Genomic DNA, 12,523 nt, shown 5'->3' with positions numbered 1-12,523 from the left:
TGAAAGAATTTATTAGAATATCTCCAAGTAAAGAAGATGTGGTCCCTTGATTCTTGTTCTACGTTGCAAAAAGTACAATAATTTGTCTCTAATTCCAAGTGTTGCTATAAGGAAAAGAGAGTTGACAAAGGTGTATCCCTCTAATAATGTGCCATCTATGCAGTCCAAAGTGATCTTCAATTCATTAACACACCCCATAAGCAGTGATGAAAATAGAATTCTACGGGGTGAATTTATAAAATTTTAGGAAGGCTCGTATTTTTAATTTTAGGATTGAAAATAAATTATTAGTTAAAAATATAAATAATTTTTTTTTAAAATATATGATAGTTTGAAATTTTTAAGGAGAGAGTGATTAGACCTAACAAATTTGACTCGTACTCGGTTGTCTGAACCGATTTAGCAATTCGAGATCCGATATATATCCAAACAAGATGACCCAAAATTGATCTGAAACTTAAAATAACTCAAATCGAACAAAACCGACTATAATTTTAGTTGGACCAAAAGCAACCCGAATCAAATTAACCCGAACCGAAAGTAATCAGAATTTAGTTTACCCATATCCGATCCGAACCGAATTTTGACCCGATTTAACCCAATAATTATGTCTGAGTGAACGAATTATTTATTATTATTATTATTATATTATCTATTTTTAGCATTGATAAATAGTAAAATGATGTATGTTTTATTTGCATTTTTTTATTATACTACTAATTAACCACCACTTCTAGTAATAGTTTAATGGTTCAATATAATATTTTCTCAGTTAAAATATCAATTTTATATATGATGCAATAACTTTTAACTTTGAATTTGAACTCATGAAAATATATATCCAGATAAAATTTTTGATTTTAAAGATTTATTAATTCAATTGATTTAAGGTAAAACTTCTAGCTCTCAACTTGAATGTGACAATATATATTTACATAAAATTATTGAATTATAAATAGTATAAAACACCACCAAAAGTTGTGTCGAAAAAGTGAGACAACGATTGACTTAAAAATCTAAAGGTTGACTCGAACTGAATTAAATCCATATTATATTGAGTTAGATCAGATCATATTTTTTATCCTAAATACAAATCTGATATGACCACAGCCAAAAAATTTAACTCGATTCAAATATGAAATTTTAAAATAAAAAACCAAACCGGCAGAATTTGGATCGCTGAACGTTGTTTCTTTATTTTATTTTTGGTGGAAGGAATAGCCAAAGCCTGCTTTTGATATAATGTCCTTTTGGTTGAGAACAATTCTCATTGAGAGGTTCTACTTTTTCCTTTTTTTCTTTCTAATATGGACTCTCCATCATTGCCTAAATGCCAAAAGACAACTATTTTTCCTTCAATGAATCTCATTCTGCCTTTATGGGGGACCCCTCAAACTCAATTCCCCAAGCATTGATGCATGTAACCCAAATGATTTCATGGACAATATCTACTTACTATTCCTATGCACTATTATTATTATCATGATGCCCCCTTAGTTCAATTTTCCTATAATATTTATCATATAAAGTTTTCAAAAATGATTTCATAGTATTCATGAAATTTTCCATTATACATGTTATATAATTAATTGAACTCATCGAGTGACATCAACAGTTATAAGGAGTGTTGTTCTCTCTTGAGGTTTTGGGTTCGAAAAGATGTGCTTGCAGGGTGTGTGTACGTTATCGATGGTTAATAAAGATCATGAACATATATACTGTCTTATAATCATTCTAGACTATTAAAAAATAATTAATACCCTCATTAGACAATGGAGGAATCCTGTTTCTTCCCATCAAATACCTTTAATAAACATATAAAAGGTGATCCAACTTGTGAGTGGATTTTTCATGGCTCACTATCAACGGTTAAGCAAGCAAGCAAGCACATGAGCCTTTGAATAATCCTCAACTAATACCCTAGTACATGAACAACATAATGCATTTTTTGTTTGACTTTTAAATTTTCGTATTCGGATTCGAAGGTAGATCTTCTCTAATGAGTACGTATTCAATTTTTGTTATTATGTTCAATTCGTACTTATATTTAAAAATACATCAAATTTGAATGTTTCTTCGGTTTCAGGGTGATATGCAATGATTTCATAAGGCAGGTATATGATTAAATTCCTGGTCCTTACAAGAGCTAAAAACAAAATAAAAAGAAGAAAAAAAGATGGAGAGAATCTACATGCCACTTATTTGTTCTTTATGGCTGGTTTCTCAATCATCTACCATTGATTCTGGCATGAAACATTTGATTGGTTCTTTATTTTGCCGACATTCGGTTCTTCTTTCATCTTACTTGAGTACTTGCAAGAATCTAATCTGCAAGGATCCGCCTCGATCAGCAGCTGAACAACCTCATTCATGGTTGGACGTGCGGTTGGATTCTTGCATGTACAACGCATTGCTATCCTCAGAGCTTGAACCGTTTCATCCATGAATGTATTGGACAACTTCTTGTCTAAAACCTCCATGATCCCTTCCTTTGTCTCGAGTTTCGTCGATATCCAATACACGATGTTCTTGTTTTCTCCGAAATCCGCCTCCACCGGCTTCTTTCCGGTTATTAGTTCCATCAGAACGACCCCGAAACTATACACATCGCACTTGGTTGTCGCTTTATTTGAATATGCATATTCTGCATAATCCAAACAATTAAAACATTTCGATAAAGAACATAGACTAGATTTATATGGATTAACGAGATATAATTTCGAGTTGAGTCGAAATGTTACCGGGTGCTAAGTAGCCATACGTGCCTGCAATGACAGTGGTGGTGGAATCTTTGCCTCCTCTGGCTTGCAATACCTTGGCTATTCCGAAATCTGCAACTTTGGGACGGTAATCGACGTCGAGTAGGATGTTGGTCGACTTAATGTCTCGGTGAATAATCGGTGGCAAAATATCATGGTGAAGGTATGCCAAACCCTGTGCAACCCCGAGTGCGATTCGATGTCGGATCGGCCAATCCAGATCGAACCTTCCTTTATGAAGAGCATCCCAAAGGTTTCCATTCAACATGTACTCATAAACCAACAGGTCACAATCCAAGCTCGAGAAGCAACTATAAAGCTTGACTATGTTCTTGTGCCTTATGCTTCCTAGTGTATCGACTTCAGTCTTCAATCCTTTATCTAAAATCAACTGATCATCCGAACCCGAATCTTTCGATGCTTTATTCCATAGTTTCTTGACTGCAACAACATTACCGCTCCGCAATTCGATTCGATACACTGTCCCGGATCCTCCATGCCCCACGATGTTCTTATCAACCATTGCTTCAATGATCTCATGGTGGTCGAAACATATCCTATGGAAGCTTTTCACATTATACGAAAAGAACGATGAAGACGAAGTCTCATCGTGTTCCATTACAGCTCTCTGTGTACTCAAACGACGTTTGAGGACAAAAAGAGCTACGATTGTAATGACAATGACAGAAACTATGACTGCCCACATGGATTTTAGTCTGTTTTGGTTGTAAATGTGTGAACATATGGGGAAATTTCGGACATGAGTTGAAACACAAAGACCTGGGTTGTCTGAAAAGCTTTCAACCAACCCTCCTTCAATCAATGACGGAGGGATTGGTCCAGAAAGTTGATTGTTCGAAAAGTTCATGGAGTTTGGCAAAAGGTCACTGAGACACTCTGGGATGTTACCAGTCAAGTGATTGTTGGAAATATCAAGAACATTGAGAGATTTCAGCGAACAAAACGATGTCGGGATCGAAGAACTGAGATTGTTACCTTGCAACAAAAGTAAATTCAGTTTCTTCAGATTCCCAATTTCTGAAGGAATTGAACCAGATAAAAGATTGTTTCTGAAATCAATTTTCACCAGGTTGACAGCACCAGAGATTCCAGGAGGTAAAAAACCAGACACTTTATTGTTCTGTAACAACAGTTCGGACAAATTCCGAGCATTTCCAAATGAATTCGGGAAACCACCCGAGAAATTATTGTCAGCCAAATCAATGATCGAAACATGAGGCAGAACGAAGAGTCCACCAGGAATCGATCCCTCTAAATAGTTATTAGAAACCCGAAATCTTAGAAGAGTTTTGCAGTTGGCATAACTTTCAGGCAAGTTTCCAGAAAACTTGTTGTCTAACAGAAGCAAGTACGACAATTTACCTCCTCGACAAACCTCGGCTGGCAACGGACCTGAAATATTGTTCTCCGACAAGTCGAGAACGATCATAGGGGACGAAAACCCGAGATTTTGAGGAACATGCCCCGACAAGAAGTTTCTATAGAGTGAAAGGATGCTCAAAGTTGTTGACTCTGCAATTTCACCAGGGATTTCTCCTGTAAGACTGTTGTTATAAAGCTGAAGAGATCGTAGTTTCGGAACTCGACAGATAGACCCTGGAATGCTTCCACTCAAAGCATTGACCGATATGTCCAAATCTCTGAGCTCTGTCAGGTTTCCAAGTTCTTCGGGTATTGTCCCAGATAACTGGTTGTAATACAATTCAAGTTGCTGCAAGTTTTTGAGCAAACCGAGCTCCCTCGGAATCCGACCAGATAGGTAATTCCCATCCAATTCAAGATCAACAAGTGATGTCATGTTCCCAATTGATGCTGGAATCCGACCATACAACATGCATGTCGTGAACACCATAACTCTGAGCTTCGAAAGCCTCGAAATGTTCTCCGGGAGTTTCCAAGGCTTTAATTTATCGTTTTCGTTGAAGTAGAGCACTTCAAGATTGGTAAGGTTAGTTATGGACATGGGGAAATCGCCAGTGAAGTGATTGTACGACAAGTCGAGAACACGTAAAGAGACGAGTTTCGAGAAATCCGGAAGCTTTGTTCTTATATAAATAGAACTCATATTGAACTCTTCCAGGGAAGAACAATTCAACACCCCGTTCAGAAAGTTTCCGTGGATATAGTTACGGCTGATATCGATAACATGAAGCTCCGGCAGGTAAGAGCACACGTCGTCCGGAAAGTTTCCGGTGAGCCACCAGCCGGAGATATTAAGAGCATCAACATACCCTCGATTGTTGCAGTTAACTCCCGTGAAATTGCAGTAACTTTTCCCACCATTAACATCCCAATCAGACAAGGCCTGTCCCGATAACGAGGTTTTCATCAACTCAAAAAACTCAGACTGATCATGTTTCCTAGCCCGACAAGAACAAAACACAGAACCAAACAACACTAGAAGGACAAAATCAGCTTTTGGTGCCATAATTTAAAGAAAGAAAAACGAAAGAGTGGTTAAAACTGGTGTTGCAGAGAAGAAGGTGAAGAAGAGAGTATATAAATGAGTTGATTAATGCCTAGACATCATTACTGTGAATGTTAAGAAATACGATCGGCATCACCGTGCGTTTTCTTCGGCATAAAGAAGCACATATAGAGGTCAGATGTTGGGAATAATGTGGAGTTGATGTTTGATCTACGATCATCATCGCATGTTGTCTTCCATGAGGACCCTCTTTGATTCGATCAGTACAAAGGTAGTAGAAAGCCGAAGGTAGGCTACCAATATTGCCATTTACATTAATATTATAGTACTAATTTTATTAAAGTTTGCAATGTTCCAAAAGCAAATTTTGTTTCTGGCATTACATGACAGATAGTATGATTCGCCTTTATGCTGTACTTGGTGCGATTACATATATTTTGAAGGGTATTATATATAATTTAATCCTTAATATTTATATCTTTTATTAATTTAATTTTTATTCAATTACTGAATTAAATATGACTTTACAATTTTTAGTTAAATTATTTCAATTTTAAACCAAATGATGATGAGATTATTAATTTTTTTTCAGAATTTTAACAAGATAATTAATGAGGCAATTTACGTATTCTACAATATTAACCTAATAATTCATATGTAATTTTTTTGTCCTCCTGGTTCCAAGGTTTCGTCTTGATTAATCTAGACCGACTTATGTTGCACACATGATTTTGGTGGATTAGTCTCCCAACAGGAATTTTCTGTATACATAATGACTCGAACTCGAGACCTTATTTAAGTAATATCAAATTACTTACCATTTGAACTAACTTGATTTAGTTCATACGTATTTCATTGTTAAATAATATAACATCACATCAATAATGAAATATTAGTCATGTCAATAATGAAATAAATGTGATCATAAATTATCATGCTAACACCGTAGAAATTTTATGGCCTACTCGTCTTAATTGAGGGTTAAGTACCCTCCATGTTTGGGCAAGCACCAACACTTTCAAACAAAGAATAATTGACTCATCTTAATTGCACCACTATGTTTGGGTGCTAATTTTGACCGATTAACATGAAAAAACCCAGACCAAGAATCATTTGTCGTCTCTAATCAAAGATTGTGTTGACCAATTGAGCCAATGGGATAATGTCAGCATCTAGCAATTATTAACGTTTTGATTTAAACCTTCCCACCCGGCCAATTCTTTTATTTCTACTCATTTCTTCATCATGGTAAAAGCTTCTAAGTACTGAGGATTTGATTTCCAGGATAATGGTTCAATACAATATTTTATATCAAATGTACTAATCTAAAAAGTCGTATTAAAATAAAAGTAAATTATGTTTTTAGTACATAAACTATCAGTTTGATCCGTTTTAGTTATTAAACTTTCATTTTTTTAAAAATCATACATAACATTTAGTTTTTGTTTCATTTTAATATTCCGCCGTTAAAAACTTAACAGACGGGCTGACATGGTATAACTCTGGTGGACGGACGACCAATTTGAATGGTGGACTATGAGAGAATGACGAGTCGACCAACATAGTTCAGTTTCAGGCCCATCAGATGGTGAACCATGAAGATCGAACAATGAAAAAATCGAAGGTTCTATCGTCAATTTGGGGAGATTGAGACGTTCCCCGATGAAATGAAGGCCGAAATGGCATTTAGGGGGTCGAAAATGTGAGGGCTGAAAAGTTTAAGCTTCATCGACTGATGAATACGATGGCTGATAATTGTAGATGCGGCGGCCGACGAGTACGTCCATTAAGTTTTTAATGGCGGGATACTAACATGAAACAAAAACTAAACGTTGTGCATGATTTTGAAGAAGAAAAAATAAGTACTAAAATAAATCAAAACTAATAGTTTAAGTACTAAACATGTAATTTACCCTATTAAAAATTCAGTGAAGGTGAAATTGATAAATTTTAAGAGTACATGATCAATTAAAAATTTATTTAATATTGTTAGAGAGATACAATCGTACCTTCAACATATCAATGTCGACCCTTGATTAGATAAGTAGAGGAATATTATACATATAATGTTGTTGGGGAATTTTACATTATATAAAAGAGTTAATTAAGGTACAGAGGGAGTACAGTAATGCGGTTGTGTTTGCTTACTCTAGAAAAAGACAATTATGCCATTGAATGTTATTTGGGAATCTGTGTGATTGATAAAGCAAAGATGCCCACTCTTTCCAAAAATGTTGTTTTAGCAATATTATTACTTTTTGATTAGGGTGTTCAAATAATCGAATTAATTCGGTTAATCGATCGAATTTAATTAGTTTGGTTAATTTGATTCGGTTACCGAATTAGTTCGGTCGGTTAACGGTTAAGAAATTTTTTAGAATTCGATTAACGGTTAATTTGGTTCAAAATCGGTTAATTAATCGAATTAACCAAAATTAAATTTTAAATATTAAATATATTATATATAACATATGAGCTCAGCTCAAACCATTTAAAACCCAATTAATAATTTAATATCTAATAACTTTTAAACCTAAATCAATATTAATTAATTAAAAAATTTATATAAAATTTTTATTTTATAATTATATATTATTTAAATTAATTGTAAACTATTTTTTTAATTAAAAATATTATATATATTATATATAACATATAGGTTCAGCCCAAACCATTTAAAACCCAATTAATAATTTAAAATCCAATAACTTTTAAACCTAAATCAATATTAATTAATTAAAAAATTTATCTAAAATTTTTATTTTATAATTATATATTATTTAAATTAATTATAAACTTTTTTTGAATTAAAAAATATTTAATTTTTATATAAATTAGAAAATTTGTAAATTTTTCGGTTAATTCAAAAATTAACTGAAATTGATTCGGTTCGGTTAATATTTTCAAAAAAAAGTTCAATTCGGTTAACGGTTAAAAAAAGTTCGATTAATTCGGTTATGATTAATTTAATTCGATTCGATTCGATTTTAACCAAATGAACAACCCTATTTTTGATTACTCAGTTGCAATATTAAAATATTCAATTAGGAGCTTAAAAGATGCCCACTCTTTATATATTTACTTATCTCTTTATTTATATTTTAATTATTAGATGCACTAATCAAGCACTTCAATGATTAAAATTCTTAAAGATTTTAAGTTCGAGCATCAAAAATTGTAAGAGTATTTGTATTTTCATTATCAAATAATTGAGAATTTTTAAAACATATATTACCTTATAATCATCTTATATTAATTAAAAAACTAATCATTATATTTTATTCACATAAATTATATATACTAAATTACATGTAAATCAAAAATATTTGTCTATTAAATATGTGATGTAACTGTAAAAAAAATATTTTAAATTATTATATATTTCGATAATAATAGTGTTTTTGATTGATGTAATTGATATATCATATCATAATAAAATTTTTCGTGTACAATAATTGTAATTATTTTGATAAAATTCAACGCGTGAACTGTAGCTAAACATTAATAGAAAATTATGTTGAAAATTGAATTATTAATTTTTATTAGCTCGATTTCGTGAAACCTTAATAAAAGAAAAAGTTATTTTTTAAGAAAATGTTATTTGTCTATCAGTGTTGGTCGTCAACTATATTTGAAATATTTGTATTTAACCTACGTATTCAATACATATTCAAATGTAAATACGATACATATTTTTTTAAAATATAAATTATAATCATCGAATAATTAAATTCTAAATTTATGAAAGTCTTTCGTGAAAACTAATGGTTTTTGCATCCAACTCGTATCCTACATGGTTATTCAACTAACTTCAGCTCAACACGTATTTCATGTATTAAACACAAATAATAACATCGTTAACTGAACGCAATGAAATTTTGCCTTCTCTGAGAAATGTTTAAGATTGTTTGGAAGGATAGAAAATCCTCCATTGTTTGAGCAGAATAATGGTGGTATCTTCTTACACGGGTGAAGAGTGCTGTCATCACAAAGACCATATATGCTACTTGTACGTAACTTATGCCATATTTGTTGTGGCCATCATCCTCTGCAACTTCACTTGTTCCGATCACCATCATCGGCTTTTCTTTTTCTGTCGAACAATCTTCGCCCACGCTTTCCTCTATCGCAGCCATCTCTGCTAGTTTTTTCAGGCAAAGTTAAGGTTTTGGGTTAGTTTCTTTGTCTTCGATTTTGACTTTGAACCAAAAAGTAGGGTTCTTGAAGATGCTTTAGAGAGTTTTTAGCCTTTTATTTTATTTTTTTAAGCATGACAACTGAATTTCATTAATAAAAATAATAGAATGAATCAAAATGACAATGCACCTAAAAAGAAAATCAGGGACAATAGTCGCAAAAAATACTCATACATAAAACAAAATATTAAACTCGGAAAACGAAACATTCCATTGAGAATGACGTCTAACATCAAAAGAATCTAGTAACTTTATAAAACTCATTGTCTCTATCGAATGAGAGTTTTATGAAGTGGTAAAGGAGTAGTGAGTGAACCAAACAATTTGACAGACTACTTCGTTATACAATTCTGATTATATCGACGAACAACCTTTTACTAAAGAGGAGATCTGACAGCCAATTAGAAAATAAATGTCGTGGGGATTTTTGTGCGAACACCCAGGCGATCGCAGAGGTATGTGAAAAACATACCAAAAGCCATAGGGAATATGTCGCAAGAGCATAGAAAAAACATGTCACAATAATAGAGAAAAAAGTGTCATAAGGACAAAGATTCTTGTTTAAAATTGAAAAAATTCGAAAAACAAAAGACAAAATATGAAAAAGAATAAAATAATAATAATCACTAATGGTCGGCAATCAATAGTAGTGAAAAATTTATTGTTATGGTTTAATTATAAAGAAATTTAAAAGGTTTTAGGCTAGATTTATGGAATTCGAAGTATTGTTGTGGCATTAAATTTCATTTGGAAGACAGTTTTAAATAGAGTTCCAACGCTTGTAGAACTGTCGAAAAGGGGCGTGGTGAGCTCGGATACTGCCCCGTGTGTGCTATGTAAAAAAGAACCGAAGACGATTATTCACTTATGCCATTGTTCAGTTTCGTGGAGACTATGGCAAGATGGGTGTCGAAATGGAGCAGTCATTTCATTTGTCCAGGTAACATTAAAGTATTTCTACATATGTGGATAGATCAACCTCTAAATAGATGGTGTAAACAATTTTGGCACCTAGCATTTTTTGAAATCTCTTGGTCCATTTGGGTATGCAGAAACGAGGTTATTTTCAATCATAAATTGTTTTGCGAGGAGCAATTGTATAATTCGGCTATGCTGAGAATAGGGTTCTGGTGTAAAGGTTTGTGGCCTATGTTATGTCCATCGGTCCTGGATAATTTTAGATGTTTAGATTCCATTGATAAGCGTAGTTAACAGTGTGGTGTTGTGGGGAATTTTGGCGTGGAGGTATCGGTTACTGCTTTTGAGTGTTTTGTTTTGTGGCTCGGTTAGTAGGGAATGGAAGTTTTTTGTAGGGGTTGCTTTTTCCTGCACGTGGAGTTGATCTTGTGGTTCTGGGGTTGTAGTGCTTCTGTGTTTTCTTTATCCGAGTGCCCGGGCTTTCGTTCATTGTTATTTTCTGCTTTCTTGTCGGGTTTGATTGTTTTCATGGTGAGTGAGGGCTTCCCATTGGTTTATTCGTAGGTGCTTCCTGGATTTGATATATGCCATAGTGTTTTGCGTTTGCTGTTGATTGTTCTCCTGGAGAGTGTTTTTCGTTGTTGGTTGGTTATGGAACTCTTTAGCAGGTGATTGTTGGCATGTATCATTGCTGGTATGTATCATTGAGGTTCAATGGTCATCGCTGATGAAGACTGATGATAACCGGACGGTGTGAGATTTTATCTAGATTTGGAGTCAATTTAATATTTTATCTAAACTTTAATAATCAAATTAGTATTTTATCTAAAGTTCATAGATCAAATTAATATTTTATCTAAAATTTAGAATAAATTAATAATTAAATCTTTTTACTAATGTGCCACTCAATTAAACTAACAAGGTTTAATGGCTTATTGACTCAAATAATATAAGCTAAAAATAGAAGTGATCATAACATAATTTTTTCAAAACCAATGAACAAAATAAGACAAATCGTAAAAAAGTGACCATCTGTGTAGTTTACCCTATTAATATTCTTTTGAAACATGTGGGACATTGCTATAAAGTGTTTAAGCTATTTCAAAAGAACCCCACATCCTTTGTATAAATATTTTGGTTCTGGTTCTGGTTCTGGTTCAAATTTAAACATTTTTTGCTAAACTTGTAAGAGAAAAATTAGAAGGTAATCTAGGTGCACAAAATTAGGGGCGTTCAAATTTTGGTTTTAACCGATTTAACCGATCGAATAGAAGTTATTTTTGGTTGATTTAACCGATTTAGTTTGACCAGTTAACTGAACCGACCGATTGAACACCACTTCACAAAATTTAAGTTCAAAATCTAGATCAATTCAAATTGATCGATTTTCTCCATGTGTGCAAACACAAGAGACATGATCCAGTTTTTTTTATTTTTGAAACTAGTCAAATATTTTATAAAAAAAATCTTATATTTCATGCTTTGTTATTCGATCAAGTGTTCTCGAAATATCTCAAATTCCACAACGGTTAAATCACTAATGTGCATTCGTAATTTTAAGCATGCATGTTACTATAAATACCATGCGAATTTTACCTTCAAATGCATCTCTCGACACATTTTTCTTCTCTCTCTCAATTGTTCCTCCCCTTTAGAAGACTATGCGCTAGTTCTCCCAGCCCTTAGTTTGGGGTAATGGAATTTATATGCTTTTTCTAAATGCAATATAATATTTTCAATTACTTAAGGTTCATGTTTGAGTTCTAGTTATAGTTTGAGTTTCAATCAAATTAAGTCTGAGAATGTTTAGTTATTTAGAGTCGAGCTTCAATTTTTGATTTCAAGTTCGAGTCGAGTTTGACAATTTTAAGCTCGCAAACTTTCAAGTTGAGTCAAATTCAAATATAAACTTTTTGAGTCGAGTCGAACTCACCAATACTCGAGCTCGACTGAACTCACCAATACTCGAGCTCGATTGAACTCACCAATACTCGAGTTCGACTGAACTCACCAATACAGGAACAATCATACTATTTAAATACGAGGTTTACCTATAGTGTGAATCTAATTTAGACATTCAAAATCTTAAAGCTTTAACCTTTGTCAACTCTGCTAAAGCCTAATTGGTTATAGTGATTTTAATTGGAGAAAACAACTACAGAAATGGTTGTTTATATACTTGAAAAGTTCAATTATTTATA

The 12,523-nt window shown here is 33.0% G+C and overlaps 1 protein-coding gene across 1 annotated transcript; it reads right to left on the bottom strand.

Moving 5' to 3' along the window:
• Positions 1-2,118: 2,118 nt before the first annotated feature.
• On the bottom strand, positions 2,119-5,458 carry LOC120218609 (receptor protein-tyrosine kinase CEPR1-like). The gene is made up of 2 exons (XM_039215543.1): positions 2,742-5,458; positions 2,119-2,644 (listed from the first exon to the last, which is right to left on the bottom strand). Exons 1-2 carry the CDS (start codon positions 5,206-5,208, stop codon positions 2,232-2,234), a joined length of 2,880 nt encoding a protein of 959 aa, XP_039071474.1. The 5' UTR covers positions 5,209-5,458; the 3' UTR covers positions 2,119-2,231.
• Positions 5,459-12,523: the final 7,065 nt, after the last annotated feature.

This window comes from Hibiscus syriacus, unplaced genomic scaffold (assembly GCF_006381635.1).
Source record: "Hibiscus syriacus cultivar Baekdansim isolate YM2019G1 unplaced genomic scaffold, ASM638163v2 tig00110198_pilon, whole genome shotgun sequence".
Taxonomy (NCBI): Eukaryota; Viridiplantae; Streptophyta; class Magnoliopsida; order Malvales; family Malvaceae; genus Hibiscus; species Hibiscus syriacus.
This window is presented reverse-complemented; position numbering and strand designations above follow the sequence as displayed.

Excerpts from the sequence above, each read along its gene's own strand:
- LOC120218609 (XM_039215543.1), bottom strand. The coding sequence starts at position 5,208 with ATGGCACCAAAAGCTGATTTTGTCCTTCTAGTGTTGTTTGGTTCTGTG. Across the intron at positions 2,645-2,741 it reads GTATGGCTACTTAGCACCCG|AATATGCATATTCAAATAAA; the intron begins GTAACATTTCGA and ends TGGATTATGCAG.